The sequence below is a fragment of the Podarcis cretensis genome (genome assembly GCF_951804945.1).
Source record: "Podarcis cretensis genome assembly, chromosome: 10".
Taxonomy (NCBI): domain Eukaryota; kingdom Metazoa; phylum Chordata; class Lepidosauria; order Squamata; family Lacertidae; genus Podarcis; species Podarcis cretensis.
Genome location: NC_137179.1, coordinates 27,729,227 through 27,756,311, shown reverse-complemented (window position 1 = coordinate 27,756,311; position 27,085 = coordinate 27,729,227). Strand labels below are relative to the sequence as shown.

The window sequence follows — 27,085 nt, the reverse complement described above, 5'->3', positions numbered from 1 at the left end:
AGATGGAACCTTTGGAAGTCACTTGAAAAAAACCACACATATTTTAAAAGTCTCCTAGCCTGTATTTCCATGCTTTACCTTATATTGTGTGATTTAAATCTCTGTTGGTGTTCTCTCACTGAAGAGTACTTTCCCCAAACTTGGATCTTGGCATCAAGAAATTCACTTTCCCAAAACTCCTTTTTCCAGAACCAACAGTAGCAAGATCCATGCCTTAACTATGTGCTGCTTGAAGAAATACTCTGAAATTGTGGTTGAGTTCTAAACTCTCCTGCCCCACGTCACAAATATTCACCTCTTTCCTCTCCACTGTTTCCTCACATCTCCTTTTTTCCTCCCACCTTGCTTTTGGAACTAAAGGAGTGAGCCATAATTGCTAGAATTATCCAAACTCTCTTTTGTGGTGAGGGACAACTCTTTCCATCACATCTTGGAACGGCGCCCAGTCAGAGAATGTGCAATGACTGAAAGCATGAGGTGGACAAATTAGATCTTCTTCCCTCCCCTACCCACTTTGTGTACAACTTTGGAATGAAGGATGTTTTGTACAGTCAATGCGTATCTTTACATCCTGCTATTACTGAAGCTGGGGCTTTTAAAACACACTGTGCTTTTTTGAGATCTGCATTTAACCACTACTACCAAGCTTTTGCCAGCATTATTGTGGATGCTTTACATCCCTATGTGCCTTGATGTAGCTTGTTGATATTTTTTGGTATTGTGGTCCAAACTGTGGTGTCATAGTAATTTATTAGATGTGGAGCTGTGTTTTGAATGTCTCCCCCTCTTCTTGCATTTATGGCATTTGTGAAAACTGCTGTGGTTTTAGAGCATTTGTAAAATGCTGTGACTTTATGGCTTTGCAGGGAAAGGGCTGTGATTTAAAGGAAAAACAGGCTCAGCAGAATTCATTGGACAGTACTTCCTAGTTATGACATCCACAAAATCTTCTGGACATATTGGAAAAGTCTTTCTGGAGGGAATGGTGAGTCATACCAGGGGCACAGACCATCAGGACTGTCTTGGCAAACCTTATTGAGATGAACTCTGGTACTCTTTGACAGCTCCCAATCATTTCAAGTGGGGTTTTCCTGGGTTCACTTCTTGGCTGATTGTGCTCCAGACCAGTTCATAGGATGGTTGCCTCCACTAGGGAAGATGAGGGAGAAACTTGATTTTGTTGGTATTTTGATGAGAACTTACCTAATTTGTACATATCAAACAAATACATGGCCCCAAATGCACTTATGCTGAAGGTGCAGAGCTCTCAATAGTTCCTCTGAAGCCTGTCATGGGCCAGGAGTAAGCTTTGCCTGCTGAACAGCAGCCTGAAAGGGAAGAAGGTGGAGTGACTCCACTGGCAGCTGATCAGCCTGCAACAACATAGAGGAGAAGGCACTGATGAGAACCAGCTGGCTTCAGCCTTCTTAAGCAGATCTTCTAGCCTCACTCAGATGCTGGAAACAACTCTAGTAGTTCCTGGTCCTACCTTGCTGCTTCCTGCTCCTCTTGACCCATGATCATCAGATTCCCTGACCCCTGGACTGTCTGACCATGTGGATGGCTGTTCGCCCGACCCTAGGACTGATGCTGGCTCTGCCTCCAAGTATGTACTCCTCGGAGACTCTTCTAGCTGGCTAGTCTCCCACTACACTGAGCTCTGCACATTGTTGCTAAGCAATGAGACTATGACAAAGCCTTGTCCTAATCTGCTGCACAACTGACACATCAGGTGTAGGGTATGTGGGTGTGGTTTTACCAAAATGCTCTGGTGGGCCAAATGTGGAGGCCTGATGGGCTTAGTCTGGCCCATGGGCTGGAGGCTCCCCAACCCTGCTTTAGAGGGTTGGGGAACCCTCTAGATGTTTTGGATTACCATTTCCATCATACCTGACCATAGGCCACAGGTACCCATCATCTGTTTTAGCTGCTACAGGTAAAATCCATTGGGGCATTATTGTGTATTAGCCTCACCTCATTGAAATAGATAGGAATGGTTCAAGAGCATTTATAATGCTTGTGGGGCAATCTTGCGTGACTGGGCACATTTCTTCTGCTGTGCTTCCAAGGTTTCCAGTGTTTCAAAGAAGCAGTTCATGAAGGCCTACCATTGTTCTTTGATCTTTTTAATCAAATTGCAGGAACTTCCTCAGAAGATGGCTTCACATGTGCATGGCTCTTGCTTAGTGAGACCTGGACGGTGCCATCTTTGAACTAGAGCTTACATCCTTAGTATTTCTCATTTTTTTCACCCTATGTTTCTGTCACATGACTGCCTCCATTTTCCACACCCCAATGATGTCACCTCCTGTGGTGATTGGTGCCCACTGAGATAGGGAGGCCAACAATAGGGGGAGCTAGAGTCCATATAGGTGGAACCACTTATTTTAGTTTCTCCCCCATCTGCCTCCCTGTTGAGTCCTACAAAAGCAACACACTGAGGCTGAGTTGGAAGAAGCTGACAGGCAGCGCCACTGTTTGGACTGGTTGTGGCTTAGAGGACATAATGAAGTTGGTGGGACATTCCCACCCCCTACTGGAAACCATAGGAGGTGAGACTGCTCTTGTGCTTGTGTTCTGCTTGTGGTTTCCCCAGAGAAATCTGGTTGGCCACTGTGAGAACAGGATGTTGAACAAGATGGACCATTGGCCTGATCCAGTATATCTTTGTTCTTAAGTTCTCATGAGTTATTTGCCTTCCTGGACCACCCTCCACTTTGCCACCAAGACACAGTTGCATTCGCCTGCCTCCTCTCATGCATTTGCCATTTGGTTTGGAGTATGTGTGTGTTGACTGTACCTCCTCACCACACACACAGGGAATAAATGTAACAAAATAAAATCCCTAAACATTTATTCAAGGTGAATCTTGAGGCTTAACTTCAGCCAAGGAAGCTACAAAGTTCTAGTCTTTCCTCAGGCAAACACTTTGTCTTCTGTTCTGGGTCAAGCGAGCACATAGCACGTGTTGTACCTTACCTGGATTAGTCTCAGCTGGACTTGCTTCTACAGGATTAGCTCTGCAAAAGTGAAGTGCAGAAGTCTGCCTTCTGGCAAGGTGATTTTCCTTTAACTCTGCTACAGGGACTCGACAAACTTCGAATGTCTAGGACCCAATACCGATGCTGGCATATTTCTTTTCCTGATCTTGTAAAGATGTCATGTTGATGGAAACATCACTGTTAAAATTGATTTGAGTTGTATCCATTAGTGCCACTGGTACATAAAAACATAAGATGAGCCCTGATGGATCAAACCAGTGGTCTATCTAGTTCAGTATCCTGTTTTCCCAGTGGCCAACCAGATGCCAGTGGGAAGCCTGGGAGCAGGACCCGAGCGCAACAACACTCCCCTCTCCTGCGATTCCTAGCAACTAATATTCAGGGGCATACCATCTCTGGTAATAAGAGAACAGCCTGGTTCTTGGTATGTCAAGGTGCCACTAATGGTGCATGTGTGGCCTCAGGCTCACTGATCAGGGTCGCTGATGAGGAACTGTGTTGCACAATTGGTGAAGTGCATATTTCATCAAAGGATGGCTGTGTTTTGTTTTGGACGTTGTTTCAGAAAGTACAGATTAGGTGACTTTCTCCCCCATCCCGGCAGCAGGAACAACTGGGAATTGCAGTAGAATCTTCTTTCTGGTAAGAAATGGGAGGCTTTGTACAACACCCCCTTCATAATGAACTCGGTGCATCTTTCCTAGCTGGAGGGGAAGGGACTTAAGCAATGTCAGTTGAAGATATTCATTAGTCAACTGGTCCTTCTCTGGATAATGAAAGGGACCAATATGTCCTCCCTGGCAGACAATGGGGCAGCCTTCCAGTGGTCCTTTAACCTGTGTTGACCTTCAGTGTTGGTCCCTGGGATGTCTGACAATGACATCATTCTCATTTAGCTATCAAGTGATGGCTATTTTACTCTCTAGAGCAGCCTTTCTCAACTTTGGGTCCCCAGATATTATTGTACTGCAACTCCTATCATCTCTGTCCCTCAACCATTCTGGCTGGGGGTGATGTGGTATGGAGTCCAACAACCTTTGGAGGTCCAGAGCTTCCTGAATTAAACTAAACAAAGTTTGTAAACTTCCCCCTCCCTAATCTCTTGGCTTTAATACTTGCTGCTAAACCGTTAATTCACTGTTAATTGATTTTAATCTGTGCTCACTGTTGTGTGTAAACCACTTTGAAAACTATTAGTGGAAAAATTCAGAATAAAACCATTTGGGAAACAAAAATACATAATTTCACCACTTATTATCAACCCTTCTGGCTGCTACTTGGGCTCCTGATTCTTCCTTCTGGGCATTACAATGGTGTTGTGCAACCTCAAACTCCACATGGTGAATTCAGTGCATCTTCCCTAGCTAGAGAAGATAACCCTCACGGTCCCTTCTAATTCTACAATTCTATGATTCTGTTTGAGCCATGCTGCAACAGAAGACTCTTATCTAATCTGCAAAACTGTTGTTGTTTTTAAAAAATAAATAAAGCAAAATAAAAACAAGGTGCCCAAAACTAATTCAGCTAAATGTGAAATTTGATCTGGGAAATTCTCCCTCTGGAGCAATCAGCCTGAAGAAGGAGGGGGAAGAGCTAAGCCTGTGATGATGACAAAATTCAATCAGAGTTGAACTGCCATTGATTGCTTTGATCTGGTTTGTGTTTATCTTTTAATTAAGCTGCTCTAATCCGTTTTTTATTTTTTATGTGCCTTTACCATTTCTCTCCCTGCCCATTCTCCAGTGGCAGTTGTTCTGCTGGCACGACAGAAATGGGCATGTTGGAACAATGGGGACCACACTGGTTAGGTATTATGATAAAGGGAGAGCTGCAATAAAAACATTGCAATGTACCCCCAGCCTCCACAGGGAGCGTCTGTGTATGGTCATGGTCAGGTCTTGTGGGGGTTGGGGGTAAGGGGAATTTTGTGGGAAATTTGCAGTCAAAACATAATCAGCAAGCACAGTGCTTGTTAATGTATGAAGGGTCTAAGACCATAGAGCTGTATTTGCTGAGAGGCAGATTCAGACCATAGAAATGCAATTTGGTAGAGTAGGCTCAGTCAGGTTATGTCTCCTCTTCTCCAGAGAGGGAGGAAGTAAAGCTTTTTCTTCCTGTTCTCTCCCCCCCTGCCCTTTCTCTCTTCTTTGAACCATGCAGCTGATCAGATGTGTGAGACTGGCGCTCCAAGCCCAGACTCCATGTTTGAAGATACTATTCTGTGTTTTGTGCTCAGTAAGCTTTTACCTGAAAGGAACTTTGATGTAGCATTGTTTGATGTAGTGAATGAGAACTTGCATTGTGTAAGTAAAGGAATTTAAACTTACTTTATGCTGTAGTCTAGTCACAGAGAGACAATATGGTGAGGAGCAAAAAAGACTTGATTGATCCCCATGAAAGGCAACCAGACAACCCCACACTGCTGTAAGGCTGTGTTAATATGCTATGTTGCTTCTACCCCAAATCTCCACCCAGGTAGCAAACTACTCTTGTCCCATGCCTCAGAGGACTAGGCCAGCTGGGGGGGGGGACTTCCAGGGACTAGCTACTTTGTTTGCATGAAAACTTTATTCCAACAAGACTTCCACTTCAGGCCTCAGACAAGCTCTGTATGTGGCTGTCTCCACCGTTCCCTAAGACTTGTGCTTCATTAGCAAGGGGACTGTTGTCTAAACTGGATGGGGATGATTTGAGTTGTAGTCCAATAGCATCTGGGAACTCATAGTTGAAGATCATGTGACCAGCCTGTTTGCTGATCAATAGGACGTGGATACATGTATAGTTCTCCATTTGAAAGGAGATTAGGAAACACAGATTTTTATTTTATTTTTTAAATCTGGCAGATGGGCCACAGTTGTCCTGTTAATACAAACAGCAAGAGACATTTGGGTGAGAGGTCAGCAAAGCTGTTGTTGGACCAGAGTGGACAATCAACAGCCAACAAGGAAGCAATTGTTGAAAGTCCCAAACAATGTTTTCTGCATCAGACATAAATAAAGGAACACTCAAAAGATGGAAAAAATGTTTCCTGGAGTGAAAGAGACAGATAAGGGGGCAGGTGTAGGGTTGTTAAATTGCCTTTTCTTATTGTACTGGGAGCCATTAAAAATAGCCAGGCCATTTCAGCTACTGAAAGTTTTTAAGACCTTTGAAGAATGATAAAGCTTTAGGCTTAGGAGGCTGCAAGTAGCAGTGCCTACATTTAATGATTGAATAAACTTGACACTGATGACATGGCAGAGGCACTGGAAACAATGATGAGAAATGAGATGATAGAAGGCTTGGCAAAACAGAGATGAGGCGCAGTCACCAAAGATCCCAAGCAGAAGGGCCCAGTCTAATCAACAGGCTTTGATTCTTTTAATAGATCACTGGGGTAGCTGGAAAGACCGCAACACAAACCCACTTAAATTAGCATTCCCGAGGACCATGCCTAGGGCTTCTAGCCAGCATTTCATTGCCATTGTTGCTATTCCATGGGGGCAGGGAACATTTTCTCCTTGAAATTTTTATGAAAACAAGAACCAGAGCGATAAATTCTTTGCAACTTTTCAGAGGTGGGAATGTTATTAGAGCTGATAAAAAAATCTATTTGAGTTTCCCTTTAAAGTGTTTAATCTGAAATCCCCTGAAGATTCAACACTGGACTCATATTTGATCATTTAAATGAAAAGAGCCTGCAGGTTGCTCCACTATTTTCCCCTCTCAGGAAAAAACTATGTGTGTGTGCGCGCGCGTGCACACACACACACACACACACACACACACACACACACCTATTGAAGAGATGGACTGATATATGTGGAAAGTCTCTTCCTGCACTTTACACCTGGGAAGGCATCAAGAGGCCTCTCAGTCTTTGGAAACCATCCTGCATGCTGGGGGGACACAATTCTGAACCACCTCAAATTCTGCAACCAAAATCCTCACATTTTGCATTCAGAATAGATGACTGAAATCTGGACAATCTGCATAGATTTCTTTAACCACACTCATTTCATTTATCCCCGTTGCAGAATCTGAGTGCTTTTAAGAGACTGGAAGCTCTTTGTGTGTGTCAGACATTATTATGTTGCTAGACCTAGTCCCAAATCCATGTTCTCATGAATATTTTGCTACAAAAATCAGAAAGAGTATTTTGTAAAATGTGCTTCATGTAATATGAGATAAAAAAGTACAGCAATTTTAATCAAAATCTGAGAGGTAGTTAAGCTGAGTAGTTAGTTAATATTATTTTTTAAATTATGGTGATCCATTGCTGAACAACCCTATTGAAGAAGATAACAGTAGTTAACCATACCTCATTTCTGGTTGTAAAGGGGCGCCCATATCAGTTCAAATGTATTCCTATTTTTGTCAATTACATCGAGTGCTTCTCATGCTATTAGCCTGTGGTATTTGTGCCACCTGGGGAACCTCACTTTTGTGTAACTGGCCTGATTGACATGGGGCAGCTTTCTATTTTCCTGTAAAAGCACACAGGAATTCTGGGAGAATTCAAAATCGCTCTGCCTCCAACATGGCTCCTTCTGGTTTTGTTCTTTGGTGGTTCACTGATCCTCAGCACTGGAGAAACCCCAACAACACAAAAAGCCATTTCCTTGTATAAAGATTTTAATCATTTAAAGACACTCCTTAATGCAACAGGGCAAGACATCCAGTATTTCATCCAATATAAATCTGTCTCCCCCTCCATCTATTAATCTCTCTCCCCCTCCATCTATTAATCTATAAGCCATTATTTCAGGTTCAAAATACAATAAAGCAAACACCCTCATCCCTCACTTCACAGAAATAAGGTTATTCAAAAGCTACCTTGGTGTTTTTATCCCTTTTCTTGAACGTACATTTTACCCCACCAAGCACAACTAACGCAAAGTGTGCAAGGCAAGGAATCCAACAGCCTTATCCTTTAGATCAGCCTTTCTCAACCTTGGGTCCCCAGATGTTGTTGAACTACAACTCCCATCATCCCTAGCTAGCAAGGCCAGAGCTCAGGGATGATTGGAGTTATAGTTCAACAACATCCGGGGACCCAAGTTTGAGAAACACTGCTTTAGACTGTCCAGTTTGATCAACAGAATAATAGCGCTTTTCCCGAAGAGGAAAGGCAATTCCACTCCAGCACTGACCAATAAAATCTCATCATCCCAGGCCCCTTTTGCAACAGTGTTATCCATCAGTTTTAGGGCTGTGTAAAGCCTCAACTCTCCAACAGAGATTGCAATGCAATATCCATTTGGTATATTAACCCCACACCTAGAAAGTGATATTTTTTTCAAGCAGAGTCCTTCAATGGAGGAAGTGTTGGCTTTCTTCTATAATTGCTTCTCATTTAGGTCAAGCAGCATTCATTCTTCAAGGTCAATGAGAAGCATTTTACCTTTGTATTAAGCTGAATTCTCCTCCAGCAATTATCGGTATTACATTTGCATCTCTCCATTCTTCTGTGGAGCTCCAGGTGATGCATATGGTTTCTCCCTCTTTCATCCTCACCGGTATGAAGTAGGTGAGGCTGAGAGATGGGGAAGGGTTGCAACTCAGCAGTGGACCATTTTTCTTGCATGCAGAACAAGGGTGCCAACTTGAATAAAAGATTAGACGGGCCCAGGTAAGCCCCACCTAATTGATCACAAGATGTGGCACACACACACCATTTGAATGCTAGAGCCCATCAACTTTGGGGACCCTGGTCCCCTCGAATATTTTATGGGAGGGCCGAAGGGGCCTCAACCCCTAGGAGTTGGTTCCTATGATGCAGAAGGTCCCATGTTCAGTTTCTGGCATCTCCTGGCAGGTCTGAGGGGGACTTCTCTTTGAAACCCTAGAGAGCCACTGCATGTCAGTGTAATAGTAAGCTAGGTGGACCTTTGAGTCTGTAAAAAGCAACTACCTATGTTCTTCTAGCAATCAATTCAAGACCACTTAGCCACTTTTGTGGCCACTTGGGGATCTGAATCCAGCAGGTTTCCCTGGTGTAAGTCCACCGCAACAGGCTAGTTCAATGATGATGCTACAAAGCACAGTAGCTCTTCCTTCTTCATCCTCTTCTATGTGAAATTGCCACCAATATGTCTCCATGCTGGTTTCAAGGACAGAGGTGGGAGGCTGTACTGAGGGAGGTAGTCAAAGAGTAGATAAGGCTTTGAGAACATCATTGGATCTGTGCACAGCAGGGCACAGGGCATCATGTCTGGTAACCAAGAAGATGAGGAATGCTCTTGGATCGATGAGTACTGCCATGCGTGGGGGCCTATGTCACAACGGCTGCATGGCACTCGGCAGAGACCCTGTCATAAGACAGATAGAAAGAGAATCTTAGGTGCACTAATGCAGGCTTTTAGCCGGGTGCAATTTATGAGCAACACACGACTTGCCTTATCAATTCCCTTCAGTGTTTAGCAATAAAAAAGCAACAAAGTTTCAGAGAGTACCTCTAAATGGAGTCCTTAAAATATAGTGACAGGCAATCAGTAAGGGAGAAAAGAAATCATTTTGTTCCGGTGATTGCGAGGGTTTGTGTGGGTGGAGGACGGGACAGAAATATTGTTTGCCAACCAAATAACTCTTTCAGGCTGCAGCCCTGTACAGGGGCTGAGTGGGACTTACTTCTGAGTAGACAATAATAGAATTGCGCTGTCAGACAGTTCTAGCCTTTGCAGAACATGTAAATCCAGGCAAAATAAAAAAATTCCTTCCAGTAGCACCTTAAAGACCAACTGTATCTGAAGAAGTGTGCATGCACACGAAAGCTCATACCTAGAACTAACTTAGTTGGTCTTTAAGGTGCTACTGGAAGGAATTTTTTTATTTTGTCTTGACTATGGCAGACCAACACGGCTACCTATCTGTAAATGTAAATCCAGGGTTTAGAATGTGTTGGGATTAGAATAGAAAAAGCAGTTGTGTAGAGATGAAGTTTTGAAGTAATCAAAACCATGGTTTGCAAACACAGCTCAGACTATTGTTTCAGTTTCTGGTTTGTATTAGCCATGGTCTGCAGACATTAAACTCTGAGCTCCATAGAGATGGGGTTGGAGGGTGAAGAAAGGAATGTATTTTTTTTGAGGTTTGTAGGCCAAAATGGATAACAAGGTCTGAGTTTATGGTATTTTAGTGCTGCTAGCTAAAACATGTGCTAGATTCTTGGATGCCTCTCTGTGCAAGGCTATTACTGTTAAGCCTATTTGTGCTTTTACAAAAACACCCACAAAGGCTATGCAAAACTATGACAAGTAGTGCCTAACCCAAAATTGTTAATCAGAAGCATTTCAGGGTGTTTATTACCTGCTTTTTCAAGGTTCAGTATTTGTTCTTAATTAGTACAATTTATATGTACAAAAAGTCTCACTGAAACAAGGCCGGTCCTCCCTTTACAGATGGTCATTTATACTCACTACTGTCTCTGCCTTTGGAGCTGGGATAAAATCAACCTCAGTTAGATGCTGAAGACCACAAAAATTGCCAGATCTTTCATGCTTCCTCCACTTTGCCCGCTGATTCTGAAACCAGATCTATGTGTGGGGGAAGAGAAGAAATGAAATCAACCAAAAATATATTAGAAGAAATAAATGTGCCCACAACTGAGAATTGTTTATGGTAAAATATAGGAACTAAATGGATTTTAATTTGAACACCTGTAGTCACCATGGTGGCTCTCCCCATTGAAAGTGATATCTGTTAAAAAACTTAACATGAAAAGGGAATGGGCAACCTATAAAGAGCTGTTAACTGAAGTTGAAAATCAACTGAAACTGAAAAAAATTGATGATAAAAGTGCATATTAATGGACTGGTTACAATATCACTAACCAAGTAATATATTTAGGAATGACAAGGGGATGGATTTCAAGGTTCAAAAAAGATCTACTGGAAAACAATGATAAATTATTATCAAAAATGTAGAAACTACTGTTAGAATAGGATACTAAGGATGAAGAAGTCAAATTAGTAATTATAACACTGGGCAAAAGATATTGGGTATAACATACAACTTAACCCATGGGAAAAGTTGTGGAAGGAGGATTTAAAATTCACGGCTTGTTGTACGCTGAAATAAAACTATATGAAAATGATGTACCGTTGGTATTTGACTCCTATAAGACTAGCAAAATTGTATAAAAAACACTTCCAACTCTTGCTGGAAGTGTAAGGGAAAAGAAGGCACATTCTACCACATGTGGTGGACATGCAAAATAGCAAAATAATTCTGGGAAATGATATATATTGAATTGAAAAAAATTGTTTAAGACAACCTTTGTCAAAAAACCAGAAGCTTTCTTATTGGGAATAATAGGAGATGAAATACCAAAGGACTTGAAAAGACTGTTTATGTATGCGATGACAGCCACAAGAATGCTTTTCGCCAGAAATGGAAGGAAGAGAAAGTCCCAACCAAGAAGAATGGATAATCAAGATGATGGACTATGCTGAAATGACAAAAATGACTATGAAGATCAGACACCAAGATGATAAGAAATTCAGCAAAGAGTGGGAAAAATTTAGAGTACCTTAAAGATCACTGTAGATATTTAAAAACATTAGCAGGATTGTTATAACACTTACAATGTAGTTACAGATAGGTAGCCGTGTTGGTCTGCCATAGTCAAAACAAAAAAATTCCTTCCAGTAGCACCTTAAAGACCAACTAAGTCAGTTCTTGGTATGAGCTTTCGTGTGCATGCACATGTGTATCTGAAGAAGTGTGCATGCACACGAAAGCTCATACCAAGAACTGACTTAGTTGGTCTTTAAGGTGCTACTGGAAGGAATTTTTTTGTTTTGACTTACAATGTAATAAGACCAAAGTTAAAAATGGATACAAAAACGGATCTGAAAAATATGATTAGATGCAATAGACAGAACAGATAAATATTGGAAATGGGGGGTGGGGGGAAGTCCAGGGATTCAAGTAATCTCAGATGCACAAAAATTGAAAATCATTTAAATGTATAAGAACATTGTTAAAAAACAAAAAACAAAATATTTTAAAAAGAAAGAAATTAATTTGAACACCTGTGGAATTACAAATGGTGAAGACTGCTGGAAGGACTCATGAGGAACCCAAATGTAGGTGGATTTGTAGCTGGTTGATTGACTAGCTGAGATTTCTGCATTGTAGGTGGTTGGGGTAGATGATCTTCGAGGTCCCTTCCAACTCCACAATTTATTTATTCTATGATTCTGTGACATCTTATGAAAATTCAACCCTGCAGATTCACTGAGACCAAGATGCAAATGACATTTTTTGAGGTTTCATTCTTTTGATTGGCAATGAGCTGAGAATAAGTGTAGACTTCTTGACAGTGAATATATGCACATGATATTCACATCTGAAGGCTCTCTATCCCCCCCCCCCCAAAACTATGAAACCCTTGTGTAGGGGGGGGGGAAGCCTTGCCTGTGAAATGGCTCTTAGATACGATCATTTAAACAAGATGGAGAGATGTGTCTTCTCATCTAATCTAAGAATTTAAATTAAAAAACAAGTTTCGCTCTTGCTTTGCTGGGGGCTGCTTTGAAGAACTGCCTGGGGAAAATTGGGTTTGGAGTAAGCAATGAACTGTTTGCTGATTTTTACGCGCCATTCTGATAGTGAGCCAAGGTGGGTTTGTTTATCTCTACCTGAAAGTGGGACATGCTGGGGCTACTCTGGTCAGAACATTACCTTTTATCAAGCACATGACTTTGCAACTGAATACAAGCTCAAATATAATGAATTCAGCTACAAATGCAGGGCACTGGAGATTGCTTACTGGAAAATCATTTTTAAAAGTTATTTCTCAATAAAACTCACATGGTGATGAGAACAGGGCTTTGCCACTAAAAAGAAGAATCACGACACAAATGTTTATGGTGCGCAGGTTATAGTCATTAAAATATAACAATCTAGCGTTTCTCAACGTGAGCAGTCCCACGCACTGGAGGTTGCTAGGATTATCTTGGGGGGCACTAAGAGGCAAGGGGGGATGCTGCTGGAGGTGTCAATTGATTTTCAAACTTTGAAAAGCTGGTATCACTGGCTCATCCATTTTGTTGAATTACTTAAATAGTTTTGATTGGATTTTGAATAAATATGCAATGAATAGTTACTGTTGTGAATTTTATGGCATTATTACCTTCCTTAGTCGGCCATGCAAACCACTTTTCTGAATAATGCTTTTTATAGGGGGCACTGGGAGTGAATTGATAGAACCAAGGGGGTGGTAAAGGTAAAGGTAAAGGTACCCCTGCCCGTACGGGCCAGTCTTGACAGACTCTGGGGTTGTGCGCCCATCTCACTTAAGAGGCCAGGGGCCAGCGCTGTCCGGAGACACTTCCGGGTCACGTGGCCAGCGTGACATCGCTGCTCTGGCGAGCCAGAGCCGCACACGGAAACGCCGTTTACCTTCCCGCTGGTAAGCGGTCCCTATTTATCTACTTGCACCCGGAGGTGCTTTCGAACTGCTAGGTTGGCAGGCGCTGGGACCGTGCAGCGGGAGCGCACCCCGCCGCAGGGATTCGAACCGCCGACCTTTCGATCGGCAAGCCCTAGGCGCTGAGGCTTTAACCCACAGCGCCACCTGCGTCCCAGCAAGGGGGTGGTGGGAACCACTAATTTAGAAGATCTGAGAACCAACCTAATTAAAACAGATTGCCTGTTCCAATATATCCAGGCACGTGGATTGTAATGAATGGGAGGATTCCATCCTACCCATATTTACAGCCACACACTTTAGTTTGCTTCAGGCAGCAAAATGTATTGGACTGACCCTGCATCAGAGAGACAAATAATTTACCTGGATTCTGGCTTCTGGAAGATTGATCTTTGCTGCTAGCTGGTTGCGGATGTTAACATCTGGGTAGTGTGTCACGTGGAAGATCCTCTCTAGCTCTTGAAGCTGCTCTGCTGTGAATGTTGTCCTGATCCTTCGTTTCCCTTTCTTTTCGTCTGTACAAACAGAGGAATAGATATTTTAGGGGATTATCTTTATAAGACAGGGAAGTGTTTGAAGTTGATCTAGGGGGCAGCGGCGGAGGAAGCCACCCGGGTGCCTGGGGTGGCACAAGCCACCCATAGAGGCAGGGCACACCGTGGGGCCTTCAGAGTTTGCCTGCCTCCTCCCATTCAGTCGCCCTACAGCTGAGGGGGAGGCAGCTGGTGGACCATTTGGGCAGCGCAGAGCCTGTGCGCACCCAAGCCGTCGCATCTCTGCCAGGAGAGATGCATGGCTCAGGTATTTTGTCAACCTTGTCAGTGGTGACACCCAGGGTGACCCGCACCCACTGCACCCCCTTCCTCCGCTCCTGCTAGGGGGGCACCCTTCTCTGGAAAAGCAACAAACCACTAAATTCTGATTAAGGGGGGGGGAAGTGTATGGTTGGTTTCCTTTCTGAGAGGAGGGGGATTTATCCAATTATAGCCCCCCATCTTACAGTTGTCCAGCACAAAAGACCCAGGATGTATCTTCCTATAATTTGGCAAACTTTACACATCCTTGAGGGGCTACTGTGCCTAAAAATTTTAACCCCTTCTGTCAAAAGGATATTGATTTTCCAGTAGTGGAGGGGTGGGGGACAAAGAAGACTCAGATCCCCGAACTGAACTAGTCAGCCTCTGAATTGATGCAAGGGCCTGAGTCTTCTTAAGCTTAGAGATGTTTATTACACACTTGAAAAGCTGCTCCCAAGCAAAACCAGGCTGATTTACACATGATCAAATCAAGCCAAGTCTTGTGGCTATCTCACAATTCTACCAAGCACATCTCATTGCTTTTTTTTTTGAAAGATCAAACACATACGCATCTCAAGTAATTCATGTGTCACAACAAATCACAACAGGCTACTGAGGATGGCTAGGCTGAGATATAAAGCCTTGTTTGCAAGTGCTATATGTGAAGGCTTGATTGGGACCAAGTCTACAGTTCCTGTCCATATTGCCCTTTCCACCAACCCTGCCCCTAACAAGGGGGCACTGAGTATAGATGCCTGCAAAGTGGCATCTAATAATGAGCAGTTGCCCACATGTAGGTGGGCAGTCACAGTCTCAGCCACATATTAGGCACACTTTTATCACCTATTATGTTTAGCCTCAGTCACCTTATTACTAAACAACACAATCTTATAGCTGTAGCATTACAGCAAGTAGCAGGATGCACATGGTTGGTGGGGATAACGCTGAAGGGAATATATTCTGAGACGACAATCTTACAAGCTCAGATTTCAGTGTGGCTGCAAGTTAGGCAGAAATATAAGCATCCATCGTAACGAATACTGTCATCACAGGCTCATTTCAGAAGGAAGGGTTGATTGAATGAAGCTTATGTACCAGAAAGTTCCATCTCAAACCCTTGGACCTTTAAGTAGCGTATCAAAATACAGCTCATTAGATGCATCTCTTGAAGTTGCCTCAAGGAGCAAGTGCCAGTCACACTAAGTCTTGCGGACACTATGAGGGCAGTGATCAGAGATAAGCAAACATTTCCTTGGATGTGCATTAAAGACAGGAGTCCTGTAAGTTCCAATCTTGTTGAAACAAGTTGTTTCAAAAGAAAGTTCTGTCCAGTTTTTAACAAAAATCTATATGGGCTAGAAACTATAGGGGTCAAGAATGTTTTGCCACTTGAGGCAAAGCAGAAAATGGCACTCTTGCCTGCTCCTCTGCCCCCACTGCTGCTGCCTGAGGTGACTGGAGGCAGCCCAGGAAGGCCAGGGCATGCTGGAGGTGGTGGGAGACAAGTGAAGGAGGTGGTGACTGGTATGCTGCTGCCCCCCAGATCTGCCACCCCTCCCAGCTGCCCCCAACCTGAGGTATTCATTCTGATTTGCCTGTATGGTGTTTATAGGTTTCTCCATCAACCAGTCATTTATCCCACATTTTTTTTAATGTGTTAACCCACCACTTTCCTAATCAAAAAAGTATTTTTTTATAAAGTAGATCTGATTCACCAGAGTGCTTTGATCTACTTCAGTTGCAGAAACCTACATTTCCAGCATGAAGCTGAAGATTTCCCACAGAATACTGGCAGTGGCCATTGTCTGGAGAACAGATTGGCCCTTGGAGTACAGATGTTCACCACCTTGGGTGTCCTACTGCGGATGACTCTAACAGCGGTTCTCAACTTGTGGGTCCCCAGATGTTGTTGGACTACAACTGCCATCTTCCATAGTTAGCGAGGCCAGAGCTCAGGGATGGTGGGAGTTGTAGTCCAACATCATCTGGGGATCCACAGGTTGAGAACAGCTGCTCTAAAAGAACACTGTTGTTGATATTAAGGTAATCTAGGTCTTGCTGCTTCCTGCACTTGGTGTGACAAGCTGTTTACTGATGCGTTGCATATGGACAACAACACACAGAGTTTTTGAGTGCCAGTCCTGTTGAGAGCATTTTTTTCAAAGCTGGAACTCATCAAATTAAAAGAATAAAATAACCTGAGGTCAGCTGTGGACCAACAGAGTCTGAGTAGACTGGCTTTGATTTCAGCTCCAAATGAAATTGCTGCTGATATAGTTACAGTCAGCTAATCAAGAACTCGCCAGTAGGAAAGTGAGATGGTGCATTTTTGATTAAACTTAATAATTCTGTTTATGTTTCAGAGAGAGAGAGATATTTGGGTTTGGGAAGAGGAAGGGGAAGAAAGAAGTGGCACGTCTATGTTAGCATTCACCCCCACAAGGTGAAATTTTCTCTGACTGCAGCTCCGAATATTTGTAAGTGCCTTTGGGATTTCAACTTCGGAGATCCCACAGCAAACAACAGCGCTCAAAATTACAGTCTAATAAAGAATGTGGGAGGAAGATATAAGGCTAGAGAATGTTGAGCGTAACGCCAGATTTACAAATTTGGCTCCAGAATCCCTGGGGAAATAAGACACCATTTCTTTTTTGAAATGTTTCCATATGCAAAAGCTTGGGATGTTCAAATGCACTTTTTAAAAGCTGCAGGGAAGTCATTCAGAATAAAAGCTTAAGTGGTTTAGGAGTGCAGTTCCTTTTTTTGAATGTAGATCCTGAAACCTCTAGCAAAAGTCCCCATGCTTTCATGGAACAAAGAGCAACCTTAGCATGCTGTAGTATTTCAAATAGGCTCATCAGTTCCGCACAGATCTTTGGCTGTAGACAGACTGGTATGAAACAAAGTGGTCCCTAAGGTATTTCAGGCCTAGAGACCTCCAGGTCTCTTGGGACTCTCTCCAGGTCACAATCCTCACTGGTCCGGCTCCATGTCCCCCTCAATTGCTGTTGCTCATTTGCAATGTGTCCTTGAACTGTAATGATGCCTCTTGCCTGCCTAGATAGACACATGTGTGCAAACCTCTGACTTTTGCATGGCTAGAATATAGTCTACTGTATAGAGGGGAAAGTAACACCCATTTATCTGCTGTCTTTTATCACTGGCCTTCTCTACCACAGGAAGTCTACCATGGCCCTTAGCTTAGAAAAAGGTCCCCCACTTCTGCCCTGCTATGAGTTATCATATATCTATATATTGTGCTGGTAATGATGATGTTGCTGATGGTGAGGCCAGTTTTGGTGCTGCCAGCGATGGTGAAGATGACATCAGCTTTGCTTCTTCAAAAAGATGATCCTAATCACGGCCACTGGTGTCTGAATGGTGTGGCAAGGCTTTTTAAAGTGTTGGCCCTTCCGTGAAAGTACAGGTCAGCCAGTTCATTAAAAATATAAAAAAAGGATGTAACCATGCTGTGCTTCAGTGAAGCAAACCAAATTTGCTTGTATACATAAGGAGATATGTCTGCTCTGGGGCTTCTCCTCCAAGCCAAAGAGCTTGCTTTCCAATTTAAGAAAGCATGTGGAGAGACGACGAGGCGGGAGTATGGTGCTGTGGCTAATTTTTTTTATTAAAGGAGCTTCTCACCCCTTATTAAAAGGGACTAGTGTAGTCAGGGAGAATGGTTCTAATTGGGTACATACAAATTGCTCAGGGTACAGCCTTCTGCTACTGAAGCATAGCATTTAGCATCCTGCTGCTATCTGTTGAGGCATTGCAGAAATAGAGCAGCAGGATGCTGGTACATTTAAAGGCTCCATTTCATTTCTTTCAGCCCAAAACTTTCAGACAAAAAGCTGCCTTTACCCAGACACCAATCATAGATTGCTTAATTATTGGAGAGGAGGGCTGGAACAGAGAGTAAGCAGAAGGCCCCAGGCACTAAGAGCAGAGAATCATTCAACAAAAACAAATGAAAACAAAAAACAACAACATGAGAAGTGGGAATGGATATTGAGAAGGATTGGGAGCTCTCTGTCTCTTTCTCCCTCCCTTCCCCAACTCCTCCCTTCCTCATGCAAAGCTATGAAATGCTCACCATGTTTTGTGAAGGTCCCTGTTCACTGTGCTGAACCCAAATGCAGTGTGGAAGAAGATACCTTTGGAGGCCAAACACACCTTGAATTCATTGCCAGCAAGGATGTGCTGGCAACTGGTATGGTTGGAATGGATTTGCTTCTGGCAGATTTACAGCCACTCTCATCCTGGAAAGGATGGGGGCATTTGTAGAGAGGCTTCGGAGATTCCCAGTATTTAATAGTTTTGCGTCCTGCCTCCTGCTCCAGACATGACACCAGAGGCCATTACTTGAGAGGAAGAGAAGGACTTTTATTAAAGCAAAGTACGATATAGTTGCAACAGCAGCAAGAAAAGCTAATTCTGTCCCAGAGCACCTACAAACAGGACAGAGGAGTTAACCAAGCTAGGAACATGACCATAATTCCAAAGTCCAAGGTTAGGCTAAGAAGTTCAAAACTATATGAGAGCAGTGCAGTTGTCCCAACCAGTTCTCACGCCAACCCAGCAAGCTTTATGGCGACAGGAGGGAAAGGAATAGCAAGTTCCTCCCAACTTCCCCTCTCCTTTGGAGCAGTGTTGTGCACTGGGCCAAGTGGGAGAGGCCAATTGAATGGCCAGGGATGAAAGTGACAAAGACTAATCCTACTTGGGAATCTCCGCCCTGAACAAGGGAATCTTGCCCAAGGACTGCACCAAACTTGGGAGCTGTCCCTGGCTCTCCTGAGGATGCAAATATAGTCTTAGAATTCAGGGTTCAGGTCCATTTCACACATCAGATTGCAAAAAATGCATTTCTTTAAAAAATGCAGATTGTTGTGGAAATGGGACAAGCATCAGTGAATACATGTGGCATGAGATGGAAATAGACTAATTCAACCTTCCCTAGTTGTTAGGGAGCAAGATTGGGGAAACGATATTGCTCTCATGCCCTGTTGGGGGCTTTTGGCTATTGTAAGAAACAGAGGGTTGGACTAGGTGAGTCTTTAGTCTGATCCAGCAAGCCCCTTCTTGCATTTAACTAACAGCCTTGTACCTTGTGCTTGGGAATTCCAAGAAACCAAACAATCAGTGCAGTGCTGAAATTTGTGGTTATTATCAGTACAGTTATGAGAAGTTCATTCCACCATATTGATTCAAGATGGCACCCAACTATATCCAAACAGAAGAAAACCTGTTCCTTGATCTCAGCAAATGATATGCAAAATTTGGTTAAAATCAGTGCAGTTTTGAAAAGTCGAGTTTGCTGTCTTGATCAAAATGGCACCCAACATAAACCTGCTCTTTGATCTCAGATGAAAGCCTGCTCCTTGATCTCAGAAACCATCACACAAAATTTGGTTATCCATAGCAAACAGAAATAGCCCATACAGAGCTTGCCCAGGGCAGAAGTCTTGTGAAACTAAAGTTATAAACTAAAAGAAAAAGCAGCTGGTCCCTGACAGGGGGGCCCTGGTCAGCTTAGCCCAATGAGGCCTGGGGCTCAGTGTGCCCAGCTGCCCCACACCCTCTGCACAGACCTGGAACAGTCAACTTTCCAAAATATACAGCAGATGACACTTGTGTTTTTGAAATAGAACTATAGAATGAAGTTGGATTTATTATAGGTTTCTCTGTCAGACCATTTACAAGCTACCTGTTGCTATCTGTTGTTACTTGTACCTACAAAGCTCTACACATCAATCAGAGGCTCTTGCCTCTTTCAGATCTCTGTCTCAATCAGGTTTCCTGCTCCCTTTCCATTCCTGCAGTGTAATTTTGTCATTACTTCAGTATACCTGGCCTCTGCTCCTTACTGATATAAGATAAAACTCTTGTTAAAACAACAGATAAAAGGCATGCCCTCAATTCTTAGCCAAGGAATAATAAAAAACACACACCAAGAAATCAAATCCTTGGGCTGCAATGACGAGCTCTTAGATCAGTTTGAGAAAAGACCAATAAAACCACAAAAGATGTTAGAGAGGAAATGGTCAACAATGTTATTAATTTATAAAATAGTCCCATAACCAAGTGTCTATTAGCAGAAGCCCTACAGCTGTGATCATAAGTTTACCGAACAGCCTTATAAAATGTGACCTGCATATGTGAAATCCCAGGAAATGCACATTGCTTGGGTTATAGAGGCTGATCTGAGGGGAACTGGAAAGTCAGAGAAAATGTAAGAAGAGTCCTGCTGCATCAGGCCAAGGCTGCATCTAGACAATTGTCCTGTTTTCACAGTGGACAACCAGAGCCTTATGGAAAGCCTACAAACAGGACTTGAGTACAGTCTAACTCAGTGGTAAGGTATTGGATAGGAGTCCGAGAGCCAAGCTAATCATTACAGTAAGTTACTTTTTTTATTTATTTAATGTGCACTTAAAAAAATGCAGCCACAGGTTCAGATTGCAGTTAGGTCTAGGGTGGCAAGGGCTGGGGAGGAATGTTGAATAGCAGCCATGTTGGGCAGTTAGGTTTGGGAAGGCAGGAGTTCAGGAGATAAAGCTGAACTCTTTCCCTCCTTACTGTGGTCCCAATGAAAATCACCCACCTCCTGCAAATCTCTCATTTTATCCAAATATAATACATCACACCATAGTGGGGAAAACACCAGGTGACCAATGTGTGCCTGCTCAGTCTGCTGACCAGGTGTTGTTAACTGCGGATGGGTAACTTCAAAGTTCCTTTTTATCAAATAATGGAGACATTTAAACAAGACAGGAAAATTGGCTTTCAGGTGGAGAAATCGAAACTAGAAACAGAATTGTTAGAACCCAATACTAAGAATTTATCAAGAATGTACAATTTGTTGCTGAAGTGGAATACAATAGATGAGACTGTTAAATCAGCTATGATTAAATGGGCACAGGACATAGGTCAAAATATTATGTTCGCTGTCTGGGAACAGTTATGGACCACCGGTATTAAATTTACGGCATGCAATGCCTTAAGAGAAAATGTTATGAAAATGATTTACAGGTGGTACATGACCCCAGTCAAGCTTGCGAAGATTTACCATTTGCCCAATAACAAATGTTGGAAGTGTAATAAGACTGAAGGGACCTTCTTCCACCTTTGGTGGACCTGCCCAAAGATTAAGGTCTTCTGGGAAATGATCTATAATGAAATTAAGAAGGTACTTAAATGTACTTTTCACAAGAAACCAGAGGCATTTCTCTTGGGCATGGTCGACCAATTGGTGTCAAGGAGGGACAAGACCTTTTTTATGTACGCCACCACAGCAGCAAGAATTCTTCTAGCAAAGTATTGGAAGACACAAGAACTACCCACACTGGAAGAATGGCAGACGAAAGTGATTGACTTTATGGGATTGGCAGAAATGACTGGCAGAATCCGTGACCAAGAGAAAGAGACGGTGGAAGAAGATTGGAAGAAGTTTAAATTATATCTTAAGAACTGTTACAAAATTGAGGAGTGCTAAAATGTCAAGGGGAGGGAAGAGGCAGAATTACAGCTGAAATTGTTTGATGATTTAAGGTGAAATTGAGAAAGATAATAAGATTAAATTTAATTGGTAAAAAGGGTTGCTGAAAAACTGTAAAACAAGGATGCAAAAAGGGTGAGGTATGGGGAAGTCCGAGAAAGGAGGTTTATGAAAATGAGGTTAAGAAATTATATTTGTGTGTTTGTTTGTATTTGTTGATGTTTGTGTGTTGTTGTTGTTTTGTTTTAATTGGAAAATTAATAAAAATTATTTTAAAAAAAATCAAAGTTCCTTTTTATGATTTCTTTAAATCAGACTTGAACTGGACAACCCCTCAACAGAGGACACCTTTGAAAATAGAGGACTGTCCTCTGAAAAATAGGTTGCATGACCACTCTGCAGCTCAGTGGTACAGCATATGTTTTACATGGAAAAAGCTCCAGGTTCGATCCCTGGTATCTCCAGGCAGGACAGACTCATGTCTCTGTTTCCTGATGACAATACTGAGCTAGACAGAGCAAGGGTCTAACTTGGTACAAGACAGCTCCATATGCCAGTTTCCAGCTTCTGATCAGATTGGAACCAGTGCTAACAATTTGTGTCTTGCTAGTGATAGATGTTTTGAGCACTGCCCTGCCTTGAGATAGTTTTCCTCAGGATGGAAATTCTGTAGATTCTGAACTACCCAGTAACGCTGCCACATTCACAAACTGAGGAAATAAGCCTAGAACCCCTACTTCCATGTGATGATAGGCCTGGTGGACTTGAACAGGAGGCCTGCTAGACAAAAGGAAGAAGCGGTGACCCTAACCTGGTGACTTCCAGATGTTTTCAGCTACAACTCCCATCATCCCCAGTCAGCACTGTCCTAAGAAATCAGGGGTAAAAATGTACTCCGAAAAGCTCTTGCAATGAGTCCTAGTTTTTCATCTGACCCTTCTGACTGACAATACTAAGATCCCAGTCTCTTCAGCTCCTTTCTAGTCTCATATTTGCATAAGCTTTTAAAACATGAGTAGGAAAATGTTAACTTTCTCTGCACCCTTTAGAATATTCTCTTTGAGGAAAAGGGAAAGTGGAGCAGGTGAAACACAGAATGTTGGGCGGGGGGAGGTCTTTGGAGCCAGGATGACATTTTACTTTGGTAAATGTAGCATTTGACTTCCAGAAATTGTGACATTTTAGCCTGGCGCAGGCTGAGAGAAATGTTACTAATCGGGAGAGAAATGGCTTTGAGGTTTGTTTCAAATTGCCTTGGCTTCAGCCTTTGCAGCAAGATGTAAGATAGGATGCTTGAATTCACTTCTGGAAGCCTTAGTTCAAAGTAATGACTGAAAAGTCAGACTGAAAGCCAGATGCAAATTTGGGAGCCTAGGAAAAAAATGATACAATAGATCTTTTGTTACTGGAGTACTATTTGAAGAAGATTTCTGCTTCATGCAACTCTGCTGAAACTGCTCTCAGGCCATTAGCTGCAAAGGTGATGGTGGAAAGGAAATACACCAGTTAGCCCTGCTATGGAAGCGATGACTCCACATGTGGGAGAAGGCCCAGGCTTGACTGAATGAGATTTCCCCCGAATGCATTTTTGGACAGTTATTATTATATTTATTATATTTATTAAATTTGTATACTGCCCTAAACCCGCAGGTCTCAGGGCGGTTCACAGGGGGAATTCAATTCAGTCTGCATTTGAAGCCAAATCTATCAATTTCATACTTTCTGAAACAATTTGGGAAGCGAAATATAGCCATCATTTGAAATTCATGCTTATCCGAATTCTGCAATGTAGTTTTCCAACCTATTGGTCAACCAATGTTTACAAAAATGCTTATATTAGGAAAAAGTGCATAAAAAGGAACACAGCACTGAAAAGAATGTACAAAGTGAATTACATGAGAAAAAGTCACACTAAAATTCCGATAATGTTCATGAGGATTTTATAATAAAAAAAAAACCAGAAATCGCTGCAGAAATGTGGAAAGCTGAAGTTAATATTAGACAAATGAGAAATTTAGAGAATGGAACTTGACAGCTCATTCCATCCCTACTTGGAAGTGTAGGAAATCCCTGATCTGCCTTAAGGCACCTTGTTAACTGCGTGATCTGACTAGGAAGCACACTAACTTTCCCTGAATCAATCTGATTCACTTCATAATTTGGGCTGCATGGAGTCAGCGAACAGCCTTAATAAATGGTGGGAAATCACAATTGTTGGTGGGTCTACACCACAGTGGTGGACCTTGGGGTCTCAAATTTCAATGGCGCCCTATGCAAAGCCTGAGGCATCTCCGAGGCTCTGCACTCCATGGATCCGAACTGGTTGCATGCCCCTAAATCTGTTTCTGTCTGCTACATGCATAAACTGCGTAAAACAGATATTTCCTTTTGCTATAGGATATCACGTACGTGTTTTGTGCATGCCCTTTTTCTCAACAGGGAAGTAAGTTTTTTTGCAGCAAAATCATCTCGTTTGGAAAAAACAGCTCTAGATTAATCTTGTCATAGATCATAGAAGGATTTGATGTTTAATGTTTTATTATGTTTTTATATATGTTGGAAGCCACCCAGAAGTAAACATTCACAACACTAGAAATCACCTCAGGTCTTCCAGTCTTAGTTGCTAATTACAGTGTTTTCACACTGCACAGCCCTTCCTAAAGAATTAGCAGTTGTTTGTCTTTGTGTATGTTAGCACAGGGCCTTTTCACTTCCAAGCATCTCATCTTTTTGAAATCTCAGGCTGACAGTTTTGCAATTTTCATATGGAACAAAGTGGCTTGAAATTTCAAATTTCAATTCATTTCATAGTGTCGGGATGTGATGTCAGGACACCCCTCCCCCGCTCCATTCTTTTCCGTTTCACCTGCACTTGTACATATATTGTAGGGTTGCCAGATCAAATATTTAACCAAAAGACCAAAATTTTGGCTTCATTGTATGAAGTTTGTCAAAGTTCTCAAGTAGAAGGGATGCCACCAATGCATTTTCATGTTGGGAAAAGCTGCATCTGTTGAACCTCTGCCAAGCGCACTTCTGTTAAAGGTGCAACATCGCAGCAGCCCTAGCCAGGCCAACTTATTGCAGTGTTTTGCCGACTGGAGAACACATTTGAATTCCACCCCTCCATCATCTTGCCCAAAGGGTTATACGTTAGTATCATAAATAAAGTAATTTTGAATGCGAAGATATTAAGCATGATGATATTAAGTCATGAAATAAATTGTGGCTGGTGGCTGTCTTAAGCAATCAAACTTTGGAGTCATGCAAGGGCATAAGAGGATCAAGGGCATAAGAGGATCAAGGCTCATATAAGTTTCATAAACTAGAAGCAGCGGTACTTACTTACCCTTAGCCGTTTCTGAAATTGGCTCTGTTCTGAGGATTTGAGCATCCTCAGCGTGGTTATTGGAGATCGTCGTCGTGCGTAAGCAGACCTCCCTGGATTTTCTTTTTAAGATCTCTTCAATAGAAAAATGTAGGATGGGCCTCTCCCCGTTATCACGTTCCTTTGAGTCACTCATCTTTTTTTCCATTATGAAGGTGGAAACGCAGAGTCAAATTTATATATGATGATATGGAGAATATACTGTGTATACCACAGTCTTGCTGTTGTTCATTTTATGCAAGGAAAAGGCAAATAAATGTTGATTTCTCTCTCCTTGCTGACACCTACTCAGACTAATTCAAAAAATGGGAAGAGGAATGAAGCCCACTTTCTCTTTTGGATCCCTGAAATCTGCTACAATATTTAGAAAAAAAAATTGAGTCAGAAGTAACAGCATGACAACCAAATAGAAGCAGCGTGTGCAGCCCCACCCCTATCAAAACAACACCCCCACATTTAAATTTCTAAGCCTCTTCATACATCCACTCTCATTGTAATCCCAAGAGGAGGAGTGTTCTTCTTAACAGTTCGAAGATCTTGCTAGAAAGACCCACTAAAGAGAAGCTTAATGTAAGAAAGAATTTAGAAATGATTACTTTCCTTTTTATTCTTTCCAAAGAGATCAACAAACAAGAACCAGCACGTTCTTCTTCGACCAATAGGCGGTATGGCACTTGAAAAAGCAATTGGAGTAAATATAATTTTCTTCAAGGTTATTTGGGAAGTCTTTGAAAGTCTTGAGCATAAATAAACAAGCTTCTCGGGACCTTCATACTACTTATCCTTTCTGAAATGATTTGGGAATTTTATCTTCTGTCAAGTTTTACAACTGGCAAAAAGTCCCAAAACTGCTGCTTTGCAAAAAGCTTTTGCCAAAATGGCAATAACGAAAAATAAATATATAAAAAGATTCCTAGAATGCCTGAGCAAATGGAAGAGTCATTTCCCCTGCTGTTAATACTTCGACAGATCTTGCTTGAAAAACATCCCAAAGGTTAGAGAATCCTCTCCGTGTAAGCTCCATGAGGAAGAACTTCAGAGGCTCATCTTCCTCTCCCACTCCTTTGGATTTCTCTTGTTGTTTTTAACACATTTAAATGAAGTTTTGTACATTCCGCTAAGATTCCCCTCCCCACCTATGAAAGTCAACTCCCTTTTTGGTTGGCTCTTCCCTTTGGTTCCTTTCATTATCTTTATCCCACAATTGTACTGACAGACCATTCTTACTTGTCCAATTACCTGATATCCCATCATATGATTCTTTGTATAGCTTAGGCTGAAATTACTGTGTAACCAAGGTGGCAATAAAACTCACCTGACAAGATGAAAGACTTCTGGCGTTTCCCAAGGGCTGGTAAAGTTAGCTGCCCAGGGACAGTAATTATGGTGGAACACCAGCATGTCAGGCAGAATAAAATGTGTATTTTCAATTAATCTAACATCACCATCCCATGCTTTGGGTGGATTTTATTCATAGAGAAGTATGCACAGGTTTTTACCCTGACAATGCAGTCCTGTGCATGTCTATTTATAAGTAAACTGCATTCATTCCAACGAGGCTTATTCCTGACCTGAATAAGTGGGCATAAGATTTCAGCCTGAATGTACTAATCAAAGTTCTATTCTACAAAGCAAGATAGGCTATTGACTATCTTTCAGACTGATAACTAAAGTAGCACCAATTCTTTATCAGTTCTTTGCAGATAACTTCATTTGGAATTTTATGTTTTAACTAATCTTATAAGCCTCCTCACATAATAGCATAATCTTATGCATGTTTACCCAGAAATAAGTACCTCTGAATTCAATGAGGGCTCCTTACGAGTAAGCGTCTATAGTATTGCAGCCTGGGAGCACAATGAATCACCATCATCATCCAAGAAGAAGCAATTTAGGTCAAAAGGCAGGATTTAAATAGTGATAATAAAGCCAGGCAGACCCAAGAATTTGCAGAAGTCCCATTTTGTTGAGGTCCTGTTTTAT

General features: G+C 42.2%; 1 protein-coding gene across 2 annotated transcripts; it reads right to left on the bottom strand.

Moving 5' to 3' along the window:
• Positions 1 to 7,536: 7,536 nt before the first annotated feature.
• ISX (intestine specific homeobox) lies at positions 7,537 to 26,423 on the bottom strand. 2 transcript variants are annotated; one of them, XM_079994481.1, is made up of 4 exons: positions 25,064 to 26,423; positions 13,780 to 13,931; positions 10,400 to 10,516; positions 7,537 to 9,292 (listed from the first exon to the last, which is right to left on the bottom strand). In XM_079994481.1, the coding sequence occupies exons 1-4, from the start codon at positions 25,248 to 25,250 to the stop codon at positions 9,053 to 9,055; spliced, it is 696 nt and encodes a 231-aa protein (XP_079850607.1). In that variant the 5' UTR covers positions 25,251 to 26,423; the 3' UTR covers positions 7,537 to 9,052. The 2 variants fall into 2 exon arrangements, with proteins under 2 accessions (XP_079850607.1, XP_079850608.1); XM_079994482.1 differs by having other exon boundaries at positions 25,060 to 25,218.
• Positions 26,424 to 27,085: the final 662 nt, after the last annotated feature.

Excerpts from the sequence above, each read along its gene's own strand:
- ISX (XM_079994481.1), bottom strand. The coding sequence starts at position 25,250 with ATGGAAAAAAAGATGAGTGACTCAAAGGAACGTGATAACGGGGAGAGG. Across the intron at positions 13,932-25,063 it reads AATTTCAGAAACGGCTAAGG|ACGAAAAGAAAGGGAAACGA; the intron begins GTAAGTAAGTAC and ends CTGTTTGTACAG. Across the intron at positions 9,293-10,399 it reads CTCCAAAGGCAGAGACAGTA|GGTCTCTGCCGAGTGCCATG; the intron begins GTGAGTATAAAT and ends GTCTTATGACAG.